At 58.4% G+C, this 26,112-nt stretch overlaps 2 protein-coding genes across 14 annotated transcripts in view; one reads left to right on the top strand and one right to left on the bottom strand.

The window, feature by feature from the left end:
* Positions 1-1,390, top strand: part of LOC105495400 (calpain 12) — a 32,766-nt gene extending 31,376 nt beyond the window's left edge. For all 8 annotated transcript variants that reach the window (XM_071086610.1, XM_071086616.1, XM_071086611.1 and 5 more), the window contains 3 exons: positions 624-740; positions 824-882; positions 970-1,390. In XM_071086610.1, coding sequence (XP_070942711.1) covers positions 624-740; positions 824-882; positions 970-996 — 203 coding nt within the window. In that variant the 3' untranslated portion in view covers positions 997-1,390. The remainder of the gene's footprint in view (positions 1-623; positions 741-823; positions 883-969) is intronic.
* LOC105495398 (actinin alpha 4) overlaps positions 1,282-26,112 on the bottom strand; it is an 87,217-nt gene continuing 62,386 nt past the window's right edge. Inside the window, exons 5-22 of one of the 6 annotated variants that reach the window (XM_011764873.2) lie at positions 25,930-26,017; positions 23,872-23,950; positions 22,590-22,671; positions 21,763-21,848; positions 17,562-17,654; positions 14,796-15,026; positions 14,039-14,186; positions 10,071-10,221; positions 8,050-8,158; positions 7,697-7,837; positions 7,435-7,617; positions 7,208-7,342; positions 5,839-6,018; positions 4,699-4,845; positions 3,760-3,840; positions 3,395-3,460; positions 2,645-2,803; positions 1,282-2,526 (exon numbers count right to left, since the gene is read on the bottom strand). In XM_011764873.2, coding sequence (XP_011763175.1) covers positions 2,368-2,526; positions 2,645-2,803; positions 3,395-3,460; positions 3,760-3,840; positions 4,699-4,845; positions 5,839-6,018; positions 7,208-7,342; positions 7,435-7,617; positions 7,697-7,837; positions 8,050-8,158; positions 10,071-10,221; positions 14,039-14,186; positions 14,796-15,026; positions 17,562-17,654; positions 21,763-21,848; positions 22,590-22,671; positions 23,872-23,950; positions 25,930-26,017 — 2,318 coding nt within the window. In that variant the 3' untranslated portion in view covers positions 1,282-2,367. Of the gene's footprint in view, positions 2,527-2,644; positions 2,804-3,394; positions 3,461-3,759; positions 3,841-4,698; positions 4,846-5,838; positions 6,019-7,207; positions 7,343-7,434; positions 7,618-7,696; positions 7,838-8,049; positions 8,159-10,070; positions 10,222-14,038; positions 14,187-14,795; positions 15,027-17,561; positions 17,655-18,337; positions 20,669-20,735; positions 20,822-21,762; positions 21,849-22,589; positions 22,672-23,871; positions 23,951-25,929; positions 26,018-26,112 lie in introns of those variants that run through there. The other 5 variants (XM_011764872.3, XM_011764871.2, XM_011764870.3 and 2 more) reach the window with 5 other exon arrangements.

The following is a 26,112-nucleotide window of genomic DNA, read 5'->3' as shown; positions in this document are numbered from 1 at the left end:
TTGTGAAGAGAATGAACACACAGAATGGGGGTGAAGATGGGCTTTGGAAGCAGCAGAAGCCCACGAAATGGTCCTTGGAACTGGGTTTGGCCACGTGGGAGACAAAGGAGAAGGTCGTGAGGCACGACCTTGCATCTCAGAAGGGGTCAAGAACCCATTGTTTTGGGTTTTGGAAAGCTTCCAGTGAGACGCCACAGCAGACACGGTTTCTCAGCTTTAGAAATCGCCTCTGAGGTGGACCGTAAAGAAACCGACTCCATGGGGGATTGACGATATTTTTTGCGGCACAGAAATATCCTCCAGTGCCCACTGGCAAGGAGAAAGCCCCACAGGATTTAAGGAGTAACAGTACCCACACGTCGAGTCACGCACCAGACGCTGTCCGAGCGCTCTTGTCTTCACATACCCTATGGGGTCGGGGCTGTCTCAGTCCCCGTTTGGTGGATGAGGAAACAGGCCCAGATAATTGAAGGGCCCAGCCTGTGCTTGCCCTGCTGGGATGGGGCAGAGTTGGGGTGTGACACCCTGTGGCATCCGCATCCTCCGCGAGGAGGTGGGGTGGGGATGCAATGCTGCGGTGGGTTCCCTGTGGGCCGCTGGGCTCAGAATCAGCCTCCCTCTAGGCTTCCACCTGAACAACCAGCTGACCCAGGCCCTCACCAGCCGCTACCGGGATAGCCGTCTGCATGTGGACTTCGAGCGGTTTGTGTCCTGTGTGGCCCAGCTCACCTGCATCTTCTGTGAGTACCACCCCTGGCATGGTGGAGCATGGGGGAAGGGGTATGGTGACTAGTGGGCACTCACCCTGCTCCTCTCTGCACAGGCCACTGCAGCCAGCACCTGGATGGGGGCGAAGGGGTCATCTGCCTGACCCACAGACAGGTGAGCCGGGTGAGAGGGACAGGGCGGCTCAGGCTCCATCCTGGGAGCTCCCTGCCTCAAGCCCACTGTCTTCCTTCTCTTGCTTAGTGGATGGAGGCGGCCACCTTCTCCTAGGATCTCAGGACGGGTGCACCTGCTGCTTGGGGCAGGGTTGCTGGCAAGACCACCTCCCTAGCCCCTGCCTGGCACGGGTGCTGCTCTCTGGCATCCACCGCTCACGGCCGGGTGACCACTCTGGCCTGTGTGCTGCTCACTCAGAAACAAGGACAGTGACAGCCCCTCTTGAGGAGATGACACGAGCTAGTCCACGTTGACAGCTTAGGACGGTACTAGCTCTGCCCTGGCTCTCCTAGGAGTGGAGGACAGACACGAGAGAGAAAAAAGATGACACTGCAGGAATCCTTCTTAAAAATATTACATGTTTTATTATCCTGTCCCCAAAGGGTGGTTTATCCAGAAACCGAGAAAAAAAATCAATCAGAATAAACTCAAAAAAAAAAAAAAAAAAGGGTAGGGGGAGCAAAACCATCAACCACCAGGCAGCCAGGCCAGCAGCCCACCTCCACCTCTGGAGGGTCCCCAGAGACCCCCGCCCGACGCAGAGCCGGAGGAGCGTCAGCGAGGGCCCGGAAGAGAATCGGCTATGTCTTCATGACGAGAGCAGGAGAGACGGCAGAGATATGTTGCTAAGTGAATATATATTTATATAATAAATCCGTAAGTTAATAAAGTAAATAGTAATCCTCTGAAAGTTTTTAATTCTTTTTTATAGTTTTTTTGTGTTTTTTGTGATTTTTTTTTGGTTTTTGTTTTGTGGTTTTTTTTTTTTTTTTTTGGTCCTTAGAAAATCTGAGACACGTGAGGCCAAAGCAAGGCCGGAGCTGGTGGGATGGGGTGGGGTTCAGGGGGGCCCGGTCTGCCAACTCAGCTGCGAAAGTGGGGTGCTGGTTGGGGCCCCCATCTCCTGGCAATGGCAAGTGACTCTGGAGCAGGGAGGGAGGGGCTGGGTGGGTCCCCAGCCGTCGGGTGGCGGTGGCGCCCTCTGCTGGCCCCTCGCAGGGCCCAGGAGGTTCCTGGACAAGGCACATGGGGCTTTGGCCTGGATGGGGGAGGCCTTGAAGGGACCTCAGGGCAAAAGGAAGAGACCTGGGTGTGGTGGGGCATCCCCAGGGCATGGAAGGGACTGGTTTTGCTGTGGGAATCCACTGGCCCCTCCACGATGGTTAAAAAAACAACACATCATACATATTTACCAGACCAGAAGCACTGGCCCCAAGTCTCCCCAGTCCCAACCTGGTCGGGGGAACCTCCTGGCCAGCCCAGAGAGAGAGGAGAGAGCCTGCCCCAGCCCCTCCCTGCCCGCCCACCCACCCGGAGGACTGCGGAGAGCTTTGCATAGATACAGAGTGGAGGAAGGGACTGTGGGGCTGCCCCGGCCCCTCCCGGAGGCCGTGGCGGGTGTTGGGTCCGGGTGTCTCCGGGGCCTCACAGGTCGCTCTCGCCATACAGGGCTGTGGAGAAGGACTTGTAGTCGAGGGCGCCGGGCACAGCGTCGGGGCCCTGGTATGGTGCCATGCGGGCAATGCAGTACTCAGCCTGGTCGGGGGGCAGCTCTCTCCGCAGCTCCTCAGCTGTGATGAAGTTCTGGGGCCAGCAGGGTGGGACTCTGAGCCATCCCCACCCACACGCTGCCCCCTCAGCCCCTCCCACTGCAGGGACCCCTCTCGTCAGCCCCCATGAGCCTCATAGGGGTCTCGCTCACCTTGTCCCCTGCCAGGACCTTGAAGGAGGCGATGACCTGGTCGGCCGTGTCGGTGTCGGTGGTCTCCCGAGACATGAAGTCGATGAAGGCTTGGAAGGTCACAAGGCCGCTGTGGTTGGGGTCAACCAGGCTCATGATGCGGTTGAACTCGGCCTCACCCTGCAAGGAGGGGGCGGGGTGGGGGACACGCAACATTGAGTGGGGTAGGGGCAGCCAGGCCCACACTGGTGGGGTCTCCAGGGAAACAGCTGAGAGCAGGGCCCAACCCGCATGTGCGTCCGCCCTGTTCCCCACCTGCTCCACTGGCTTTGGCCCCGAGCAGAGCCTGCCACTGCTCCGGCTGCCCCAGAGCCCCAAGCCCTCAGTGCCCCAGGCTGGGGAGCAGGGCCTCTCTGCACCCTCCCCTCCTGTGGTCTCCGACAGCAGGGAACTGGGGTTTACTGCCCTCAGCCCAGACTCACGAGTTAGCTCTGGAGGGTGGGGAAGAAAGAGAGAGAGAAAGAGAAAGAAAAGGGAGAGAGAGAGTGGGAGAGCTGTCCCCTCTCTCTGGAGACTTCTAAGGAAGAAGGGGGGCTGGGAAGTCATCGGAGGGACCCCTCCCCGGCAGGTGCAGCAGAGGAAGAGGCAGGCACGGCTGCGCTGCTCGGGCGGAGGAGTGTCCCCGAGGACGAGGAAGCTCTGGAGGCGGTGAGGGGGAGAGGTAGGGGAGGAGGAGGAGGAGCGGGCGGCTGGGGAGACAGAGCTGCATACCAGGCTGTATCCTGTGGAGATAAGCAGAGCCCTGAAGTCATCGGAGTCCATGCTGCCTGTCTGCTTCTGCTCCGAGGACGCAGGCATAGCAGAGGAGGCCGGGCCCAGAGTAGGCAAGAGGGACCGCCCCATGTGCACAGCGGGCAGACAGGACAGTGGCGGGGAGCAGGGAGACAGCGGCCCCAAGAGACCAGGTAAGAGGGAAGGTGTCCAGGGAGATGCGGGCAGGGAGGCAAGAGAGCCGTGAGATGGCACACAGGATGGCAGGGGTGGGATGGCAAGGGGAGAAAGAGAGAAGGAGAGAGAGAGAGAGAGAGAGAGAGAGCAGTTAATGCCACAGTCCACTGGGGCCCAGGGTGCGGTACCTGCCGGTCGTTCTCCACGTCGTAGCCCAGGCTGATGAGGCAGGCCTTGAACTCCTCGGGCCCCAGCGCCCCGCCATGGTCCTGCCGGGGCCATCCGAAGGCAGGTGTGCGGGAGGGGTGGCGGGCGTGGAGACCAGGATGAGGGATCGGGGTCACATGCAGAGGGCAGGGGGAAGGGACACGTAGGGAAGGGAAACAGAGTTAGAGGTGACGTGGACAAGGAGATGGCCAGGGACGCATGGGGCGGGGGGCGGCGCGGGCCCCTTTCATCCTGCCCCCAACCTTGGAAGCTCAAAGGCAGGCAGAGGCCTCCTATACCTCTCTGCCCACAGCAGGGGTGGCAGCTGGATGCTACAGAATTGAGGACAAATCCCAGGACTGGAGGGGCTGTCCTCCAGGAGGATAGGAGGTAGAGGGGCCCTCCTTGCCTTTGGGATTTGGAGTGAGACAGAAGGGACTGCACCCTGTCCTGGGGACACCAGGTGCAGAGCTGAGGCTGCACACTCCTCAGTCTGTCAGCCTGGCAGGGTGGGCTGGGGATGGCAGCAAACTGGCGCTCAGAGCCCCTCTAATGAGGCTGCCAGACCAAATCTGAATTCTAAAAGCACCGTGCAGGGTGTCTGTGTCCAGGTTCACAGACCGGGTTGCAAAGCCTGGGTGTGCTGAGACTTCATCTTCCCCAGGGGTGGTGAGGATGCCACCCCAGAGGGCAGGACTTGGGACATCTGGCCCCCTGCCTGTGTGTGTGAAGTGGCCCGGGCTGGGGTCTCGGTGCCACACGGCCACACCCTGACAGTGGCAGGGCCCTGCTGGCCCTGAGAGTGGCGACCGATGCTCAGCAACTGTGATGGGAAAGGACGGACAGATGCAGAGACGAGGGGGTGGGCTGGGACGGCAACGGCGGGAAGGGAGAGGCCGAGGCGGCGGCAGGCTGCTCACCTTGTCGAAGTGGTTGAAGGATGCCCGGAACTCCTGCATCTGCTCCTGGCTGATGCCCTTGGCGTCGCGGGTGAGGATCTGGTTCTCCACCTCGTTGATGGTGCGGGCAATGGTGGTGAGCAGCTGCTCCCAGCCCACGCGAATGTGCTGCGGGAAGACGGGTGTGACTGTGGGCTGGGCGCTGTGAACTGTCCTCACTGTGGTGGGATGTCCTCGGGAGCCTGCCCTGGGGAAAGCCCTTGCTCTCCTGTACACCTCCCGGAGGACATGGGCCGTGGTGCCTCCCTGCTGCCTCTGCCACGAGGCTTATGTCTCCACAGTAAGTGTGTTTCCCAGCTACAGGGGCAGCAGAAGGGCAAGCACCCATGACTCTTGTGCTGGGATCCCTGTGGAGACTGTTTGGACACAGTCTGGTCAATGTCTCACCACTGGCTCTCAGGGGAAAAAAATAAGCCAACTCTGGTTTGAGGCATCTGTGGACCTGTATGGGGTGAATCAAGAGTGTCCAATCTTTTGGCTTCTCAAGCTACCAATATGACAGCGACCAGCTTGCAACGTTCCTGGCGTGTTAGCCAGTGGCAGGCTCTGACCCTGAGCAAGGCTGATACTGCTGAGGCCACAGGGCAAATGGTGCCCTCCGTGGGCCCCTGGACCAGCTTGTCCTGTGAGGGGCATTGTCATGGTGATGAGAGCAGTGCTAGGGAAAGTGTAATTTTTTAAAAATGTCTGAACATTTTGATTTAGTCTTTTGAATCTTTTTTCATTTTTGAGACAGAGTCTGGCTCTGTCACCCAGACAAGTGTGGCGGCACGACCTCGGCTCACCTCAACCTCTGCCTCCCTGGCTCAAGCAATCTGCCCACCTCAACCTCCTGGGAAGCTGGGACTACAGGCATGCACCACCATCTAATAGTTTCATTCTTTGTAGAGACAGGGTCTTGCTATGTTGCCCAGGCTGGTCTTGAACTCCTGGGCTTAAGCCATCCTCCCACCTTGGCCTCCCAAAGTGCTGGTCTCTTCAATAATTTTTAAACAGAGTGAAAAACACAGCAGACAGCTATCTTCTCACTGGCCCGAGCCATTTCCAGTGAGGAAGCCGGCCGTGCTGGTGGAAAGGCCAGCAGGCGGGGCGGCCGCGCACCTCCATGGTGTAGTTGGTGTGCTTGTTGTCGAAGATGAGGGCCTCCTGGATGAGCTGGTGCTGCTGCTCCAGCAGGTCCAGGTTGGGCTTGTAGTCCACGATGCTGCGTTCATACTGCTTCAGGTGGCTCAGCTGGTCCTCCAGGGTCCCGTTCATCTCAATGGAGATGCGCCCGATCTCCTATGGGGGTGCAGGCAGTGGGGTGAGGCTGGTGGGCCTGCCACCACTGACCACCTGGAGAAGCCCACTCGTGCCGTTGGCCTGCATCTCCCCCGGGGCCCTTCTGGCCTGGGGCTTTGGCCTGTGGGTCCCCGGGAAGGAAGGCCCACTGCTCACGACTGTCCCCTCCGGTCCTGCCCTCTCGTGTTAAAGCAGCTATGCCTATGACAGAGAGGCTTTCTCTGCCAAGCACTCCCCGTGCCCAACTTCATTTTACCCTTGACCTCTTTGTGAGGCCAGGGCTGTGGCAAGCCCTGACTGCAGAGGTAGAAACCGAGGCTCACGGAGGACAGCTCAGTGCAGTTAGAGGCAGAGTTGGGATCTGAACCCTGGCCTGGCCGCAGCTCCTGACCTTGGGCACTCCATTTCTCGGCACCCACAAGTCCACATGCTGCGTGGATGGCATGAACCTCAGGGCTGGCCTGCCTGGCACCCAGACCCCCTCTCAGACTTGCTGGGTTTAAATGAGGTCACCTGCTGCCAGCCTGGTTGCCTAGCACGCAGTGAGTGCTCAGTGAGTGGTGGCCAGAGCTGCTATCAGAATGACAGCACTCATGTGGCTGGTTAGTCGGTGCAAAAAGCATTTGTTGAAAGAATAAAGTAACTGTTTTCATCCCCATTTTAGAGCTGGGAGGACAGGATCAGAGGTTCAATAGTGCCTGAGTCTCACAATCATCAGGCCAGGGCATTCGGGGATCAAACCCACCTCCAGTCGACTCCTTAGCCAAGTTCCTCTCTGGAGGGCACTGCCACTTTCGTTTTTGAGACAGGGTCTCGCTGTCAGGCTGAAGTGCAGTGGCATGATCATAGCTCACAGCAGCCTTGACCTTCTTGGGCTGCGCACCACCACGCCCAGCTAATTTTTGTATTTTTTGTAGAGTTGGGGGTCTCACTATGTTGCCCAGGCTGGTCTCGAACACCTGGGCTCAAGCAATCCGCCCGCCTCAGCTTCCCCAGGTGCTAGGATTCCAGGCTCAAGCTCTGTGGACTCTCCTAACCCCGCAGGGTGATCATGGCCCCTGGGTGGTGACAGTTGGGACCTGCTCTGTGAGGTGCCTCAGTCTGCAGGCCCTGGGCTGGCCGGGGAGCCCCTCACTGCGGGAGCTCCCTTGGAACCTTCTCAGCTCTGCGGGGCTCAGCCGTGCCTCACCTCCATCTTGGTCTGGATCCAGGGGCCCACGACGTTGGCCTGGCTGGCAAACTGGCGGCGCAGGTGCTCATTGGACTGCTGCTTGCTCTGCTCCTCCAGGAGGGCGTGGTCCCGTTTTGGCACCAGCTGCTGCACCTGACAGAGGGGACGGGGCGCAGGAGTGGTCAGAAAGGTGGCCCCCAGTCCCGCCATCCTGCCCCCAGCCCCTCCCGACGGCCCCGGCCCACCTTCTCCCACTTGGAGTTGATGATCTGCGGGGTGACAGTGGTGTAGGGGTTGCTGCCTGACAGCTTGATGTGGTTGCTCTCAGCAATCCTCTGGGCCTCCTTGTGGATGGCCAGGATGGCCTCGCGCTCCCTGTCGGCGTCCGGCAAGGTGGACTTGAACTGGTCATGGGCTGAGATCAGGCCCTGGGGGAGGAGCTGGAGTGAGGGGGCGGCCCAGCCCCGCAGAGGTTCTTGGGAAGATGGGGGGCTGAGGGGCGCGGACCTCAATCTCCTCGATGGTGTGGACGATGAACATGTCCTGGAGGTCCTCCATGGCGCTCTCCATCCAGTTGTTGAAGGGGGCCGCGCGCTTGGCATACTCCAGGTGCAGCTGGTCGATGGCCTCCAGCTGCTTCTCTGTTTTCTGGTGTATGGGAGGGAAGGGGGCAGGAACAGAGGGAAGGCAAGTCAATATGTGAGCAGGAGGGCGGGGAGGGGCCTGGAGGGCCCTGAGGTGTCAGAGAACATCCTCTCTGTGGGAGTTGTGGGGAGCTCACGGGTCTGGACACTACTACACCACCAGCCCCAGGGAAGCAGGGGCACAGAGCTCCATGGGTGATGTCACCCCCTCCTCACCTCCAGGGCTTCCCTGCGACTGTGGGTCAGAGAGCCGAGGGCGTCCCACTGGTCGCAGATCTTCTGGCACCGGGTGTTGACATTGTGGGAGTCGTAGTAATCCAGCTCGCTGCGGGCCAGGCAGAGAGCAATGAGGCCCGGCAGGGACAACTGGTGGGTGGCTTGGACCCATCTACCCCCAGGATTCCCAGGCCGGAGTGTCAGGGCAGTCAACATTCCAGGATATCAACAACCAATCACTAATCAATCACCGCTTGGTTCTGGCCCGGGGTACCCCCAGGGTAGAAGGGAAGGGGTGATAACAGGGCTGGTTAACAGGTAATTACCAGGCCTGAGCAGGGAAGGGGCTGCCTCCTGCTCACCCATCCCTGACTCATTCTGCCACTATCAGCTAAGAGTGTGGCCCTTCAACCAGGCCTTGGGGCCTGAGGAGGGGTAGGGGGCAGGGAACGACTCTGGGTAGGAACAGGACATGGGGACCAGGTAAGCCAGCCACAGACAGCGGACAGGGGCTGAGGCCATGCTCCACAGTAGGGCTGGAGGCCTGGGCGCCATTCCCATCTCAACCACTCCATTGCTGTGTGATCGTGGGCAGACCTATTGGCCTCTCCGTGCCTTGGTTCCCTCAGTGACACAGTTGCTGTGGGGATTAAATGAGCTGGTACACATAAAGCCCTGAGAGCTCAATGAGTTTTTGCTGTCACCATTAATCAGCGCTCAGCAGGGCTGCCCATCCGGCTCCTCCTGGACGGTCCACAGGCCTCTGTACTTCCCCCGCAGCAGAACAGACAGGACCCAGACAGCCCTCCCTTCTGTTCCTCCAGGGCTACCGTCCAGAAAGCTACTTCAGGGACCGCCTATTCCTGAGCAGAGTAATGGGTTTCACATGGCATTGCCCAGGGCCTGAGAAGGGGGCAGGCCTAGGGTTTATTTCAAGTCTGTTTCCTACGAGGTTCTAGGGGCTCCCCCATCACTGAGGAAGCTGCCTGTGTCCCACCCCCACACCCCTGAGGGTGCTGCATCTGTGGCCTTGCTCTCCTTGGCCTGGATGTGGTGGTGGCAGGACCCCTGAGGTGCCCCAACTGTGCCAAAGCAGCAGCTGTGGTTTCCAGTGCTGTGACAGCCCCATGGGACTCCTGCCTCTGGCTGAGCCAATGGGGAACCCTCAAAGCACCCGGGCAGTGGGGAGTAGTGAGTCAGGAAGGAAACCAGCTCTGCCCAGCATGGGGCTCACTGGGCATCAGGGCCGGGCCTTGGACTCATAGGAAAAAGCAGACATTTGGGGGTGACTGTGGTGGGGTGGGGGTGTCAGTGGAAAGAGCAGTTATAGCCAAGGATCCTATTTTTGAGCAGACAGCTATTTTGGGAGCCCTGCTGCCCCTTGAGGGCCTGTGGATTTTCCATGAAGTAATGGCCTGGGCCTCCGCTGTCTGGGCCCGCCCTGCTGCCGGCCGCCGCGCTGGTGGAATAAGGCCCCATTCACCAGCGCGAGCCTCAGCGTACTAATTGTGTACACAAGTTTATCTGACTGGGTGGGGAGGAGAAGGAGCCCGGCTGCCTGGAAGCTCTTACAATAAGTGTATTCTGAGCAAGAAAGGGAAGGGGCCGGGCAGAACAATAGGCTCACTGTGCAGCCCGGCTCCCTCAGGGAGCTGCGGCCGGGAGCAACCGAGGCCGGGGCCCATCCCATCAGGGGGCCAGGGCCTACCTGGGGTGGCCAGCAGGAGAGGTGGCACCCCCAGGGACCCCTAAAGCCTGAAGAATCAAGACAAGGGGCCAGACACCTCCCTCCTGCTAGAGAATCCAGATCCTTCAGGTGTCCCATCTGGGGCTGAGACAGGATGTGCAAAAGGCCTCATCCTGTGAGGCCCTTCCCTGGCTTCTGGAAGGAGGTGAAGTTGGGGCACTGGGGACCCTATTCCAGGCCTTGAGGCAGGCTGGGCCTCGGCGTGCTGCCACCACCGGTCTGGGCAGGCTGTGGTGGTAGCCAGGTGATGGGAGTGTCCTGAGCCCGCACGTACTTGAGCTCCTGGGCAATGGCGGCGATCTGCTCCACGCGGTCCTGGTGCGCAGCCAGGTCGCTCTCGAAGGCCTCGTGCTTGCGAATGAGGGCTTTGATGTCTGACAGGGTGGCCGTCTCGTAGTCCCGGTGCTTCAGCATGGCTTCCTTCCCTGGTGGGGGCAGAGAGGCACTTAAGACCACAGCACGGCGGCTCTGGGGCAGGAGTCTGGAGTAGCTGTCCAAGCAGAGGGAGGGAAAGGGAGACCGTGGACCCTACATCCTTCCACGCCATTGACGGTGGCATGGAAACTTCCAGAACCTTTTTCTGCACCCTCTAGGGATCTTTAAGCCCAACTGTAACCTGGATGGACCTGGATGGACACTTCAGGGTTGGTGAGCCTGAGAGAGAGATTCCATTTCAACCTGTGTGTCCTAAACTTAGCATCTTTTATTAGTAGGAAACCATACAAATTGGGCCGTGGTAGCACAGCTTGAAAAGGTAGCACCTGTTTCTGGAGGGCTTTGATCCAGAGAAGCACCCGGAGTCAAAGCCCATGTCCCAGCAGGCTTGGGGAAGAGGAAGCATTGGAACCAGCTTCTTCTAGGAGCCTGAGCCTGCACTCGCACAGGTGGCGGTTCTCTCCCACATCTAAGTGCCCCACGCTGTCCTAAAGTGTCCTGTGTGCAGTGGGGCGGGCCTACCGTCAGGCCCTTTAAAGGAAAGGAGGAACACTGTTATTAGTCCCGGATCCTGGCTAATTACACATCCTAGAACCAAAGCTCAAGCAGCCCTGCAAGCAAGTGAAGGTCTTTAGGGAACTGCAGGGAAAATGCCAGCCTGGGACGGTGGCTGCACCCCAGCTCCTACAGGGGCCCTGCCTCAGGGACACCAACTTGGGCTTCCCTGGAGTGGTAGCAGAGATCCCCTCAGCTCTATCCCAGCGCACCTGAAAGTTGCCCGCCCAGTGCAGCCACCAGGGCCTCTCTGGGCCTGTGCCTTCATCTGTAAAATGGGGCCAGCCCCAGCACCTATGTGGCATGGAACTATTCTCAAATTCCAGTGAGGTGGTGTTCAAGCACAGCAGGCATGAAGCCAGTACCAGCGTCACCTCAGCCTCTCCCGGTCTCATCTGTCAGGCACCTACCAGCCTCCCCCTGGGATGGGCCCTGGCGCTGATGGGCAAGAGGTGGGCGGCCTGAGAGATTCTGGCTCCACCGGCCCTGCTGCACAGCCCTGGGGCAGGAGGCTCAGCCACAAGGCAGCCTTGCAATTCCCTTCTCCAATTGCTTTCTCCCAGGGGCGGGAACGGGAAACAGCAGGTGACATCTCCCTCTGCCTCAGCAGAGTCCCGGCAAGGGTGCACCGAGAGGATGTGGGCAGCAGGCCATGGCCACGGCTACCTGGGATCCAGGCCAAGGGACAGCCGGAGTGGGGAAAAGGGGTCACTGGGGGCTGGTCGTATTCCCAGGAAATCAAGTCCCTTGGAGAAGCATCCACGACGACCCTCCGCTGTGGGCTGTGGGGGATGGTGAGGGGCGTGGAGCAAAGGTGGTCCACCTACCCCAGGGCGGAAGAGGCCGCTATGACCAGACCCTGGGGTGTGGAGGGCCTGCCCGTCCTGTTTCACATAACTGCTGCTTGAGAGGACAGAGGCTCTGAGTCTTGGGAATTAGCAGTCCAGCCTGCCTGGGGGTTCTGGCGGACGCCATGGGCAGACCCGGGTGGATGCCCAGCCAGGCAGGGGTGGGGCAGGGATGTGTGGAGGCCACTGAACCAGCTGGGCCCTGGCCGGGAGACAGACTGGCTTCTAAACATCAGGTGAAGGCTGCCCCAGAGCCCTTCTCCCAGGGGTGGAACGCCAGTGGGGCCACTCCACCCCGCCCCTCAGCCGCAGGAAACCATCTGCAGGGCCTCACGGAGCCCTGTAGAGGGACTGAAGAGCTGAAGGGTGGGCAGAAAGACCCCCAGAAGGTTCAGCCACAGGGCAATGCCCAGGCCTCCATGGATAAGGACGGCTGGAGCCACCTGAGCTGTCTGTTGAATGAACGAGTGAATCCAGGAATGGATGGAGGCCACCAACCCACACAAGATGGCATCAGTGCCAACATGCTCTCCTCACACTGGTGCCTTTCTGCCAGGCAAGAGGGAAGTGCGGCATTTGGCCTGGCCAGGCCCTTCATTCCTCCTCACCATCCACTCTCATCTGCATTCTTTTCTGGCAGCAAAGGGGCCGGGCTGCTCTGGGGCTGGCAGCTGTTGCGGGCATGGCGAGCTGAGCTCCTGTGAGAAGGACACGAGCTGGGCCGTGACCAGGGCTGCGGGCCATGCGGAGCTGCATACTCGCATGCGGCCAGGGTGGGAAGGGGTGAGAAACTGCACTGAGGAACGCAAGGAAGGGCTCAGCTGGGCGGAGTGGCGGCCGGAGGGCCCAGGAGACAGCACTGGGAAGGAGGTGGCCAGAACGGGAGAGGAGTCCTATGGATGGCTCTTGTGGCTCTTCCAGGCACTGGCAGCTTTCTGAAGGCTTCCAGACCCCTGGGATCTGGAATCTCAACCTTGGCGTGACCCAAAGGAAGGCCAGGGACGTGATGGAATCCCACATCCGGAGCCAAGGGCCAGGGAGCTGCAGGGCTGCTGAGAACAGAAAGTGCAGCTGTGCTCCTGCAGGGGGAGCCAGGCCTGGGAAGGAGGCTCTGGGAAGGGATGGGAGGTGGGAGGAGCGAGCAGGTGGGCCATGCTGAAGGGTGGGCCGAAGGCAGTGGGTGTGGGTGAACACTGTCGGCTGTCCAGTCCCCCAGCAGGCCCAGGAGGCAGGCCCTTGCCTAGCCCAAGGGACGTGCCAGTGAACACAGGCTCCCCAGCCTGCCGTCCACACTCTCAGAGGTGTGGGACAGGGGAGCCGACTCTGAACACAGGGTGCGGGGGATGGAAGAGGCCTGCCCCACACGCTCGCCCTGGATAGAGAAGACATGCAGAGGTGACAAAGGGGCAGAGGTGACAAAGGGATGGGTAAAAGGCCACTTCCCTGAAGTGCTGGAGGGGGCTTGGCTGTGTTCCTGGATGACTGACAGGGGCCCACCTGTAAGTAATCTCTGAGGCAAGGGCAGACTGGGCAACAAAGAGGACCTGGCCCCTGAATGGTCCCTGCCTCCTGGGGCTGGAGGAACCCACAAAGCAGCATTTCTTTTTTTTTTTTTTGAGACGGAGTCTCGCTCTGTCGCCCAGGTTGGAGTGCAGTGGCCGGATCTCAGCTCACTGCAAGCTCCGCCTCCCAGGTTTACGCCATTCTCCTGCCTCAGCCTCCTGAGTAGCTGGGACTACAGGAGCCTGCCACCTCGCCGGGCTAGTTTTTTGTATTTTTTAGTAGAGACGAGGTTTCACCGTGTTAGCCAGGATGGTCTCGATCTCCTGACCTCGTGATCCGCCCGTCTCGGCCTCCCAAAGTGCTGGGATTACAGGCTTGAGCCACCGTGCCCGGCCCAAAGCAGCATTTCTTTCCTTTTTTTTTTTTTTTTTTTTTTTTGAGACAAGGTCTTGCTCTGTCACCAGGCTGGAGTGCAGTGGTACGATCAAGGCTCACTGTAGCCTTGACCTCCCTGGCTCAATCGATCCCCTCCCACCTCAGCCTCCTAAGTAGCTGGGACCACAGGTGTGCACCACCGTGCCTGACTAATTTTGTTATTTAAATTTTTTTTTTTTATAGGCAGGGTCTTGCTATGTTGCCCAGGCTGGTCTCAAACTCCTGGGCTCAAGTGATCCTCCTGCCTTGGCCTGATAAAGTGTTGGGATTACAGGTGTGAGCCACTGCACCTGGCTCTAAAGCAACATTTCTGACACACACACATGCTCCCAAGCAGCAAGAAAGGAGACCTGAGAAACACACCCAACGCGGCAGGGGGCTGTGTGTGCACCCTCACGTGTGCCTGAGAGACAGGAGGGGAGCGCAGGAGCGGGGCTGGGCAGAGTGGGGCAGGGCTGGGCCATACCGTCAGTCCAGGCCTCGTGGATGGAGGCCTTCTGCCGGAACTTCTCTGCCAGGTGGTCGAGCCGCTCCAGCCTGCGGATCTCATTCAGCAACCACTCCTCATAGCCCTTCTCAGCCTGCTCCAAGTGCTGCCAGCCGTTGTTGATGTCCTGGGGCGGGGCGGGAGCAGGCAGGGCTATCAAAAGGAAGCAGGGGCACCCAGGGGGATGTCTCCAAGGGATGCTGATGGGAAGTTGGCAGAGCTTGGCTGGGGTCATGTCTGTGCCATACTTTGCTGTTATATCTAGATGCCTACACAGGGCCCCTCAGCACTTGGCAGGTACAATCAATTCTGGATTAACAAAATGAATGTGTGAACGGGTGAGTGCATGAATGAATGGATATCATAGATGGGGAAGTGGTAACCGTCCAGGGCGCACTGCCCCTCTGTTGATGAAGGGCCTCAAGCACATGGCGGTCCTGCCATCATAGCAGACCGGGACTCCAAATTCACACCACTCCACACCCACACAACCCGTGGCATGGATTTGGGGTGGGTATAAAACCCTGGGTGTAATATACCCAGTGAGGGCCAAAGGGGAGCACAGTGCCAAGTGAAATGCACCCCTCCCTGAGCCCTGCATCCGAAAGGCCGTGCCATGTCCCACAGGACATCAACAACTTAGGAAAGACTATGCTGGCCAAACGGTGAGCCCACAGGCAGGTCTAGGGCTGCCTCTGCCCCTCACAGCTGCTCCCCTGTGAATCCTGGCACTCACCGAGACCATCTTGCCCTCAGAGGGCATGAAGGCAGGCCGGTTGCTGAGGCGCAGCTTGGTCTGCAGCGTGTTGAAGTTGATCTCCAGCTGGCACTTCTCCTGCACCTTGGGTGGCTTGTGTACGCGCCGGTAGTCGCGGAAGTCCTCTAGCTTCTGCTGCATCTCCTGGATAGTCTTTTGGGGCACACGGTCCTCCAGCCAGGGGATGGTGCGCCGGATCCACTCCAGGAGCTGTGGGCCCACAGAAGCCAGAGTGGCCTTTGTCGGGGGCCCTCAGAGTGCTGACGGGCTGTCCCCCAGCTTATGGGCACATGGGATCTGGATCTTTGAGGGCCCCACCTTAGGGGCTTGCCCCTGCTCCCCAGCCCAACTTCTCCACAATTCCTGCTGGAACCCCCGACCCAGAACTCTGGGAGTGTAGCCCCCTCCCTATCCCTGCATCACTGTACTCTTCTCTTGTTACTTCCTGTTCCTGCCTGTGCTTTTCTTTTTAAGGACAGGTTCGTGCTTTGTCATCCAGGCTGGAGTGAAGTGGCACGATCATAGCTCACTGCAGCTTCAACCTCCCGGGCTCAAGCCATCCTTCCATCTCAGTCTCCCAAGTAGTTGGGACTACAGGTGCCTACCTCCGAGCCTGGCTGATTTTTATTTTAAGTTTTTATAGAGAAGGGGGTCTCAGTATACTGCCGAGGCTGGTTTTGAACTTGTAACTTCAAGCAATCCCACTTTAGCCTCCCAAAGTGGTGGGATGACAGGGGTGAGCCACCATGCCTGGCCCATGCCTTTGCTCTCAGTCTTTTCCCTCAGGTCTAAAAGGGGAGACCTCCACTCCCATGCCCCCGCCAAAAAGGTCCCCTTCCATGCTGTCACATGCCCCACTGCCGCTGTCTTCACTGAGCTCCACGCTGAGAGCCTCACTGCTTCCGGGCTCACTACGTGCCTCAAGGACAAGGCCGACAAGCCCATCTGGCTCAGTCTGGCTAGGCCAGTGCGTGCACTGGGCCTGGGACATAAATTAGAAAATAAAATTGAAAATGAAACAAATATATACTTTTAGGAGCTACTCAGATTTTTGATGGAGTGAGGAAGGGTAACAAAAAATTGGACATTCTAAAACAATTCTAGGCCGGGCATGCTGGTTCACACCTGTAATCCCAGCACTTTGGGAGGCTGAGGCGAGTGGATCACCTGAGGTCAGGAGTTCGAGATCAGCCTGACCAACATGGTGAAACCCCATCTCTACTAAAAAAATACAAAAATTAGTTGGGCATGGTGGCATGCGCCTGTAATCCCAGCTACTTGGGAGGCTGAGGCAGGAGAATTGCTTGAACCTGGGAGGTGGAGTTTGCAGTGGGCCAAGATCGTGCCATTTGCACTCCAGCCTGGGCAACAAGAGTGAAACTCCATCTCAAAAAAATAATAAAACAATTCTAGAAGAATAAAATCAGTTATCTGCCAGCACGGACAAGCTGGAGAAGTGGTTCCCAAATGCCAACTTCTGGCAAAGTGAGAAATTCAAGGACAGAAATACCCCTGTGTGGATACATTGTGAGGCGTGCTGCCAGCTGCCCTTTCTTGGCAACGGCTGGGGTTCTAAGAATAACCTTTTTACCTTATCTTGGTGTTAGAAGTGCTGGTGGTAACAGATGGTAATGTTTCTTTTTAAAACATCCGTAACTTGGCAAAATAAAAAGCTGGCCATCTTAGATTGGACATCAAATAGTTTTTCAAATTTTCCTGGTCTATGAGATAGGAAAATCTAGGAACCACTGGTTCTAGATGAGCAGTCAAACCACTGCTCTTTGGGAAATTTTATTTTATTTTATTTTATTTTTATTTTGATGGAGTCTTGCTCTGTCACCAGGCTGGAGTGCAGTGGCGCAATCTCAGCTCACTGCAACCTCTGCCTCCCAGGCTCAAGCGATCCTCCTGCCTCAGCCTCCCGAGTAGCTGGGACTACAGGTGTGTGCCACAACACCCGGCTAGTTTTTGTATTTTCAGTAGAGACGGGGTTTCACCATGTTGGCCAGGCTGGTTTTGAACTCCTGACCTCAAGTGATCCGCCTGCCTTGGCTTCCTAAAGTGCTGGGATTACAGGCGTGAGCCACTGCGCCCAGCCTTTTATTTTTTAAATATGGAGATTTCAAAAATGAAGAGCCTCCAGAAGAGATATACTAACCACCCTTGTTTCCAACTGAAGCATTGAGTTTGGGCTCTAGAGAAGGGCTGCCTGGGCTTGAAGCCCAGCTCTCTGTCCCACCAGTCATGTAACAGCAGGCACGTGCCTGACCCTCCCTGGGCCTCAGTTTCCTCACTTGGAAAGGAAGATAATCTGAGTTCCTGTCTTGCTGGGCTGCTTGTGAAGTGCCTGCACAGGGCCTGCTATCCTGCTGGTTCCCAGGCCCCTCTCCATCCTTCTGAATCGCTCTCTCCAGGGCCAGGGCACGGGAAGAGGGGCTTTCACAAAGCTCCCCGGGTGATTCTAAAGCACTGAGGTGCCCAGGAAACACTGTCCCTGAGCATCTCTGTAGGAACCCAAGCTCGGAGCCCAGGGACTGAATGGCAAGGTGGCTGCCAGTCTGACCCTTAGCCTTGTGGAAGCAAATGGAGAGGTCACACACTGGCTGGCTAAATGCCATGGTCTGTGACCGCGCAGACTTTTCTAGGTCATCTCGCTGCCACACCTGCTTTCCCACTGCAAGAGTCGCTGTGACCTCTGGCTGAGGGTAACGAGGTGGCCCTGACTTTCACTGGGGGGACACTCACGTCGCTGGCCAACTTCTCGTAGTCCTCCATCAGGTGCTCGTTCTCTTGGTTGACAGCCAGCACCTTGCAGATCCGATTGGCGGCAGTTTCAGCCTGGAGGGGAGCGCACAGTCAGGGCTGCCTGGGGGCTGGCCACCCTCCCTCCTGACGGGCATGTCCCTTGAAAGCAGCTGGTCCAAGGCCCACAGAACTCCTCACAGAGGGGAAGGAGAGGAAGCACAGTTCCCGTGAGATGGTGCCCTGTCCCAACAGGCCTTGTTGGCATCCTCACTGCTAACTGCAAAATGCCCCTGGGTCCAGAGAGCCCAGACCTGGGAGGCACCGAGGAAGGTCGGGGAGCCCTCCCACTGCTGCTCGCAAACCCTCTAGTGCCCCACACAGAGGAGAGTGAGGCTGGATGGGTTGGCTGTGCTGGACCTAAGACCGTGGAGGAGTCTCTCCCGGTGGGAAGGTGAATGGATGGGAAGCCAAAAGCTGGAGAGCTGGGGGCAGCAGAGCAGAGGCGCCCGGGCCCCGGAGGAGCCTGGTGGTCCATGCACAGGAGCACACTCAGGCCTGTCCTCTCTCCTGCCTTGGAGGCAGGGTTAACAGGAGCTCCAGGGGGCAAAAGTCACCATCCATGGGGCAGAAAAGCACTGGGGCTTTGGAGGGTGAGAGTGGTGGACATAGTCCCTGGGCCTGAACTACAGGAGAGCATCCTGCCCTGTCCTGCTGTGGGGCAGTGAACAGTGTAGAGGAGGCGGGGGGTGCACACAGGGAGAGGAAAGACCAGGTACCTTTCAGGAAGCACAGAAAGGGTCCAAGAGGAGGAGTTGAAACGGCAACAGAACAGGAACAGAAAGAATGAGGAGGGTCTACAGAGTGATGGGGAAGGAAAATGGAGAGGCTTGGCCAATGGCTCAGAGCCAGCGCTGCAGGCAGCGATGCCCAGCCTCTCCCCTCCACGCACGGCACCTGGAGACAGGCGGGGAGGCGGCAGCTGGGGCTCATGTGAGTGCACACACACACACACGTGCACACCCCGCGCCATGCTGCGGGACACACACCCAGGGCCCCAGGCGGTGCTCCTCAGAAATGAGGTCCAGGAGGTTCCTCGGCCAAGGAACATGGGCCCCAGACCAGTGTAGAAAACACAGCCAGGGCTGCAGCTTGTGGGGGTCACAGAGGTCAGTCCCTGACTCCTAACTGGGCAGCGAAAACTGGCACCCGAAACTCAAGTCCACTCTGTGAGCACGGGGCTGCCACAGGGCAGGGGAATCATGTTTCACTGCTGAGTTCCCACATCCAGCTTAGGGCTCGGTGCACTGCTGGTGCTCAGGGTTGCTGAATGAGTGAGTGAATAAAGGAACGAGGTGGGAACGCTTCGGTGACTGGAAATAAACGATCAGGACAGAATGGGCACACCAGCGCTAGGCCTGGGGTTCACTCTGCATTTACGAAACACGAACCCTAGAGAGCACTCTTGCAAGAGCTCGGACTGGGTCTCTGGTTAAACCACGTGGCTGTCCTGAGGAGCACACAGGGACCCAGCACTTTCCTTCCCAACCGGCCAGCACCCTGCAGCCAGGCCTCCGCTACCCCCTCAGGAGAAGGGCCGGTGACAAGCCTCCAGGCCTAGCACCTCAGCACCCATCCATGCTGTCCTGGGCTCGCATGCCAGTCCCTGCTCCCCCAAATCTCTCAGCGCCTCCACACTGGAGTTCAGCCTTAAGCACAGAGGAGCAGTGTGGGTAGAAGGAAAAGCAATCTGACGAGGCCATGTGGTGGGCAGGGGGCTGGCTCAGGGCCCGTAGGGGTGAGTCCAACGGCAAACATGCTGTTAGTTGGGATCTATGGTGACGAATCGTCCACTGCTGCTGGTCCCTGCCCATCTTCCTGCCGGGGTGTGGGTCGGGGTCCTCCCTCCACCCTCTTGGCCCGTGCCCTCTGGCAGAACACTCCAAACACAAGCTCCAATCGCCTGCTGAGGAGGTGAAGAGGCCTTTCTGGCCTGAGGTTGGGAAGAACCACACTCCCCACCACTGTGACTCCCCCGGCTGCTTACAAGGCACCTGCCGTGCCAGACACTGTGCTAAGCCCTTTGCCTGCTTGTTTCACGCCCAGAGCAATCCTGTGAGACTGAACTACAGCAATGCCCATCTCACAGATAGGGTAGCTGAGGTCAAGTGACCTACCCAAGGTCACAGTACCAAGAGGTGGCAGAGTGGGGCCAAGCCAGACTGACGGTGGGTAATGGACTTGCTAGATTGGGGGTTCGAAGCAGGGGGTCTACAGAAGGTACAGCCCATGCCTTCTAGCTTTAGGAACAGCTGTTTCCCTAAAATTTAACTCCTCCTCTCTCAAATGGGGCTAACTGCGCCTAGCCCTCCTAGGGGTGTGCACAGGGGCCCTCTGGAAGCCTGTGCATGTGAATGGCTTGGAGAGCGCCTAGTATGCAGTACATGCTCAGTAAACAAGAAGCAATTCCACCTCCTCCTTTGCACCTGTGCCAACTACTGACACCAAAGCAGGCATCGGGAGTGTTGCCTGAAGTACTTCACAGACCACAAGGCAAGCGGGGGGAGCAGTGCTTGGGCCTCTGCGTGAACGTTGAGGGCCCAGCAGGAGCCACGGGGCAGCATGAGGTCAGCCGGGCGCATGAGGGCGGCTGCTGGCACGCACCCTCCGCGGGCTCTGTCTGGCCTCTGGAAGGCCGAGACCGTGAGTGCAGGTTGGGCTGCACACGCTGAGCCTTTCCTGGCAAGAAGGAGCTGCAGAACTGGGGTAAAGCCCAGTGCTCCCCACGAAAGGGCCCGGCAGGGGCAGGCAGGTGGTACAGATGATGGACAGGGCAAGTGGGAACGCTGGGCGGTCAAATCCCAGCTCTGCCATTGACTGATGTAGGGCTTCAGTTTCTCCGCCTGAGAGCCTGGGATGCCACTACCCACCTCCCAGGGTGGGCTGTGTTCAGAGAAGGTCTGTGGCTCCTCAGCACAGGCCCAGCACCAGCCAGGCGGGAAACCTGCCCCAGGGGACCCTTCCGAGTCAGAGCCCAGCAGGGTCAGTCTGTGTGGTGTGGTGTGGTGGCCCGCAGCCTGGCCAGGGCTCCAACCACAGATGGCCGGCGGTGACGCAAGGGCGGTGGTGAAGGCAGGTCTGCAGCCCCAGCAGCGAGGTGTGCCCGGCCCAGCTCACCTTCTGAGCCCCCGAGAAAGCGTGGTAGAAGCAGGACACGTAAGTCATGATGGCCTTCTCATCTGGCCTCAGAGTACCCACAATATCTGCACAGAGAGAGAGAGAAAGAGAGAGAGAGGCAGGAGAGAGTGAAAGATGCAGGGAGGGCGGCCGGGCCGGCCCGAGGCTCATGCGGGAGGAAGAGCGCTTGCTCTGGACTGGAAGCCAGCCCCAGGCCTGCGTGGACATGCCTTGCGGGGTTTTGTGGAGTCCAAATGGGGTGCATTCCTTTTCTAACCAGGCCTGGGCTGGAGACAGACTAGCCGTGAGCCCTATAAAGGCAGCTTTGTTTTGGGCTGGAGGAGTCAGTTGCTAAATGATCTGTCTGAAAATGTGAGTGAGCACCTACCACCACGGAGTAAGACCCTTAGGGTCTCCCGTGGCCCTAAGTAAAACAAGAATTCCTTATCCCACACCACAGGGGTCTTGTGGGGCCTGGCCCATCACTGCTTGTCACTGCTTGTCACTCACTCCTCTCTAGCTGGTCCTTGAAAAAGCCAAGCTTCTTCCTGTCTCAGTGCCTTCACCATGCTTCACCTTCTGCCTGGAACACCCGTGCCCCAGGCTGCATCTAGCAGCTCCTGCTGCAAGTACCTGCTCACGACACCCCTCCATGTTGACAGTGCCAGCTGCAGGTCACCCCAGTCATCTCTGTCCCCCCATCGAGCCCCATGTTCTCTATTCCACTCCTGTGACAGGCCAGGTGTGTCTCTCTCACTAGCATGGAAGTACCCTGAGAGCAGGGACCTTGCCTGACCCAGTCACCAGGGTATCCTCAATGCCTGGAAAAGCCTGGCACAGACGAGGTACCCGACAGGTGTGTGAGCTAAGGCTGAGGGGGCAGCAACACCAGGGAGCAGGGGGTGGCTTCCAGTCAGAGAGAGGCCACTGCTGTCTGCAAGAGAAATGAGGTGAGCACGGGAGGCGAGAGGCAGCGGCGGCATTGCGCGGTGGCGGCGAGGAGGGCCTGCCTGGCCCTGCCCGGTACCTTCTGCGCTCCCGAAAAGGCATGGTAGAAGCTGGACACATAGGTCATTATGGCCTTCTCGTCGGGGCGGGCCGTGTTCACGATGTCTGCAAGTGAACGACAAGGGTTAAACTGCCTGAGGCAGGCGGGCGGGGTGGAGGCCTCACTCACTGGGAGCCACGGCCTTAGGGGAGAGGGACCCGCAGAGTGACTGTGACTTGGGTGGGCTCAGCCACACCCTCAGCCCCGCCCTCTTCCATGGCTCTGGAAAGGACAAGCCTGTGGGAAGCGGATTAAAATGAGGCCACTTTTGTTCTCTGAGAATGGCCTCAAGGAGCAGCAGGACAGTCAACTCCAAGGGCCACCAGAGGCCAGAGACACAGGTCCCTGCTAGGGCAGTGCATGGCTGGGAAACGGAGCAAAGCCGGAAAGGAAAAAACAAAACACTCCACTTTGGCAGGCTCCATACTCCATGCCTGCTGCAGGTAGGGAGGGAGAGGCCAGGCTTGCTCGCAGGAAGCCTCGAGCGCCCCTCCTCAGCCACCTTGCCCCTCCCGGGCCCTGTGGAGATGCAGTCTCAGGAGAGCTGATCCTTCAGCTCCCCCTTCCCATACCCTTCTCCATCCCTGAAGGAATCTGGCCAGCCCAGGATGTCCTCGCTTCGTCTCCCAGGGCAACACGGCTGTCCCGAGTTCACTCGGAATCATTCAGCCCTTCTCGCTGGCTCTGCCAGCTCCCCGAGGTGACCCAAAGCTCTGACGTGCCCACAGGCCCTTGCCCGAGGCCAGCCCTGGACAGATGAGGCCATCAGGAAGCACAGCGCTGGCTGAACACAAGAGATGACTCACCCTCTGCATCCAGCATCTTGGGGATGTCGAGGTATTTCTCAGCCACTTCGAAGGCATTGTTCAGGTTGGTAACAGGGTCGTCCTGGAAGGAGGCAAGTGGGGACAGCAACAAGAACTCCATCAGGGCAGGGTGCGGGAGTAGGAGGCAGGCAGGGCTGGCCCAGAGGGAGAGACCCGGGAAGGCTAGGGCTGCGGGTTTCTTCAGGCAGTTCTCGGCCATGTGTGGGGTGTGAGCGGGAGGGCACCGACTGGATAAATTCAATTCCTACTCACAGGAGTGCTTCGTGAAATCTTTGGGGGACAAACCATGGGCTTTTTCTCCAGAAAAATGCAGGTGTACCCTTTTCATACAATTTCCAGCCACCCACAGACTCTAGATTAAGCCCCCTGCCCTAAACCCTGGTTTTCATGTTGACTGGAAGATGTGGGCCAGACCCGAGAGAGCACTGGGGACTGGGTAAGGAGAGCAAACCGAGAGCTCCCAGGTCCCAACCACCCTGAAGTGTCCCCCAGCCCCCTCAAGGGCTCCCCACTGCTTACAGGACTAAAGCCCACTGCACCCCAAGTCTCCCTGGCCGGGACCTAGCGCTCTTGCTCGCTGTGGCTGGAATGGGCTGGGTGCCGTCTGGTGCCTCCCCTAGGAAGCCCTCCTCTGGCTCTAAGCTGCCTCTTCTTCTGGGGCCCTTCCGGGCTCCTGCTGGCTCGGGGTGCACTAGCCTCCTCCGCAGCACTGCTCTGACCTCATGCCCTGCCACCCCATTCAGCCTGAGCACATGTGCATTGCCTGGTGTGGTGCTTTGCTTTGGACACAATTTTTGTCCTGCCTTCCCCCATGAGGCTGGCAGCTTCTGGTGGGCAAGGCCTGGGTTCATACAGGCTTTGTATAGGCAAATGAGAGCAGGACCCTGTATGGGCAACATGGGCTAGTGATGGTTTGGAATTCCTTGCCCTCTGCCCCTTTGGGCAGAGGAGGTTCTAGAATCCAGAAGGTTGAGGAAGGGGAGTTATAAAGCATGGCTGGCCAGGCCCTTAAATAACCCCGGGTTGGTTGCAGTGTCATAGAGGGAGAGTGGACAGTCCCCGAGGGGAATAAGGGAGGTGAGAGTCAGCCACCAAGCCAGAGGTCACGGGAAGCCTGCACAAGGCTCTCCCAGGCCACCCATCTGCATGCAGAACCGGGATCTGGAGGCTGGCGATGGATGGACATGGGGATGGTGACCCAGAGTTAGGGGGTCAGACAGGGCGCGTCTGTGGGCCATCAAGGGGAGCTCGAGACACCCACCTTCCTCAGCTTGTCATACTCAATCAGCTCTGGTCTGTGCCGGTGGATCAGGGCATTGAAGGCAAGACCGTCCTTCCAGCTGAGGAAGGAAAGGCAAAGGTTATAGGAAGGCCCGCTCACTGTCACAGAGTGCCGTATGGCCCTGCGCACCCACAGCAATGACTAATTCTCATTCACTGAGGTCTGGCCTGTGCCAGGCACTGCATGGAGACGGTGTGGCAGAGAGGCTGCGAGCATGACCTCTGGGGCCAGGCAGTCTGAGATCAAATCCTGACTCTTCTGCCTACTGACAGCGTGATCTCGGGTAAGCCAGGCTATCTCGGTGTCCACATCTGTACGATGGGGACAGTGACATACCTGCTACGTAGGGCTGCTGTGCGGACTAAATGAGTAAATGCTTGGATCAGTGCCTGACTCATGACAACTGCTTTATAACTGCTAGCACCTTCCATGGGAGGCCGCCCTGAACCGGACAGACCACTTCAGGGGAGGTGGCCACTGCAGGAGGCTGGTGCCTGTGCTGTGTGGCCTCCACACCCTGGTGGACCTGACTTACAGGAAGGCCAGTCCGTGGGCTGGCTAAATGCCAGGATTTCGCTTGGCACGCAGGTCTCTGGAGGAGAGGGACCTCCCCAAGGCCACAAGTTGGTCAGTTACAAGCTAGATGGGTCACATTCTCCTCCCTGAGACCCTTTAAGGGTTGGTTCCCTCTGAGGTCAAGCTCGATGTCACCTCCTCAGAAAGGCCACCCAGGGAGCTTTCTTCCTCTGACTTCCCTGTCTGGGTGCAGCACTTCTCACTGAAGTTATGCTGCGGGATTACTGGCCACTGTGTTCAGAGCTGGTCCCGCGCTGTGGCGTAAACTTCCCACAAATGGGGACTCTGTTTGGGTGCCACTGTATCTCCACTAGTGGCATGCAGTGGGCATGCTAGATACTTACTAGTTGAAGAAAATGAATGGAAGCTATAGGAAGATTCAGTCAGTTAGTGGCAGGGAAAAAAAGGAGACACGCAGAGAAGAGTGACCAAGGGAGGGACCACATGCTATCAGGGTGAGCACGATAGGAAAAGCCCTCTGCACCCAGCGAGGGGCCCTGAGAGCCTGAAGCCGCTGCATATCCCACGAGGCCCTGCTCTTCATTCCTGTGCGGGCCATCCAGGAGACTCAGAGGGTGGAGCCACAGGGCAAACTGGATTTCACCTCAGGGCCGCCCCCAGAGCCAGTGTTCCCAAACACTGGGCAGGCCCGCCTCTTGCCACCCCCTGGACCGCATGCGGCACTGCCCATGCCCGCCTCAGCTATGGCAATGGTGGACATGTCTCATCTCCCACCCACTTTGAGGGAAGCAGGTTCATGGCGGAGCTGAGGCTTGTTCATCTTAGCAGCCACAGAGCACATTTTTCCCCAACACAAAATTCAATAGCAACTCTAAAAACAATTCACTCTTGAGCTGTCAAAATAAAGAGGCCAGGAGTAGGCAGTGGCTCACATCTGTAATCCCAGAACTTTGGGAGGCCGGGGTAGGAGGACTGCTTGAGCTCAGGAGTTCAAGTCCAGCCTGGGCAACACAGGGAGACCCCGTTCCTACTAAAAATGAAAATAAAAAAATTAGCCAAGTGTGGCTGCGTGCACCTGCAGTCCCAGCTACTTGGGAGGCTGAGACAGGAAGACCACTTGAGCCCAGGCCAAGGCAGCAGGCACGAGCGACTGCACCACTGCACTCCAGCCTGGGCGACAGCACAAGACCCTGTCTCAAAAATGAAGAGCTTTATTGTTGCTTCTGAGAGTCACCTTGCCTGGGGACGAAGAAGGTTCTATTAGGCCAGCGAGAGGGCTGACCTTATGGCCTTCAGCCAGGATGGCTGGGAAACTGCCTCCTCTTCCTCAGAGAGGACCAGGTGACCTTCCCATGGGCTTGTAGGGCCCATGGCCAGGGAGGGGCTGACTGAGAGCTGGCATCTCACAGACCATGACAAAAACACAGGAAACAAAGTAGGTGGAAGGAAGGATCTCAGGTTCCTAGAGGAAGGGAGAGGATGAGCAGGACTGGTGCTCACCTAATGTGGAAGTTCTGCACGTTGACGTTCTTATACGGGGCTGTCTTTCTCTGGCACCAGAGAAGAAGCCCTTCCTTGGCCGAGGTCTCTGCAAAACACACAAAGACAGTGAGCACTGGCTCAAAAATAAACCCTCAGAACTCAGCCCAAGTTGGATGGGACTTTCAGCCTCAGGACTAGGGG

This window comes from Macaca nemestrina, chromosome 20, assembly GCF_043159975.1.
Source record: "Macaca nemestrina isolate mMacNem1 chromosome 20, mMacNem.hap1, whole genome shotgun sequence".
In the NCBI taxonomy this organism is placed as follows: Eukaryota; Metazoa; Chordata; class Mammalia; order Primates; family Cercopithecidae; genus Macaca; species Macaca nemestrina.
Note: the sequence above shows the minus strand (reverse complement) of the source record. Positions and strands in the feature narration are given on the sequence as shown.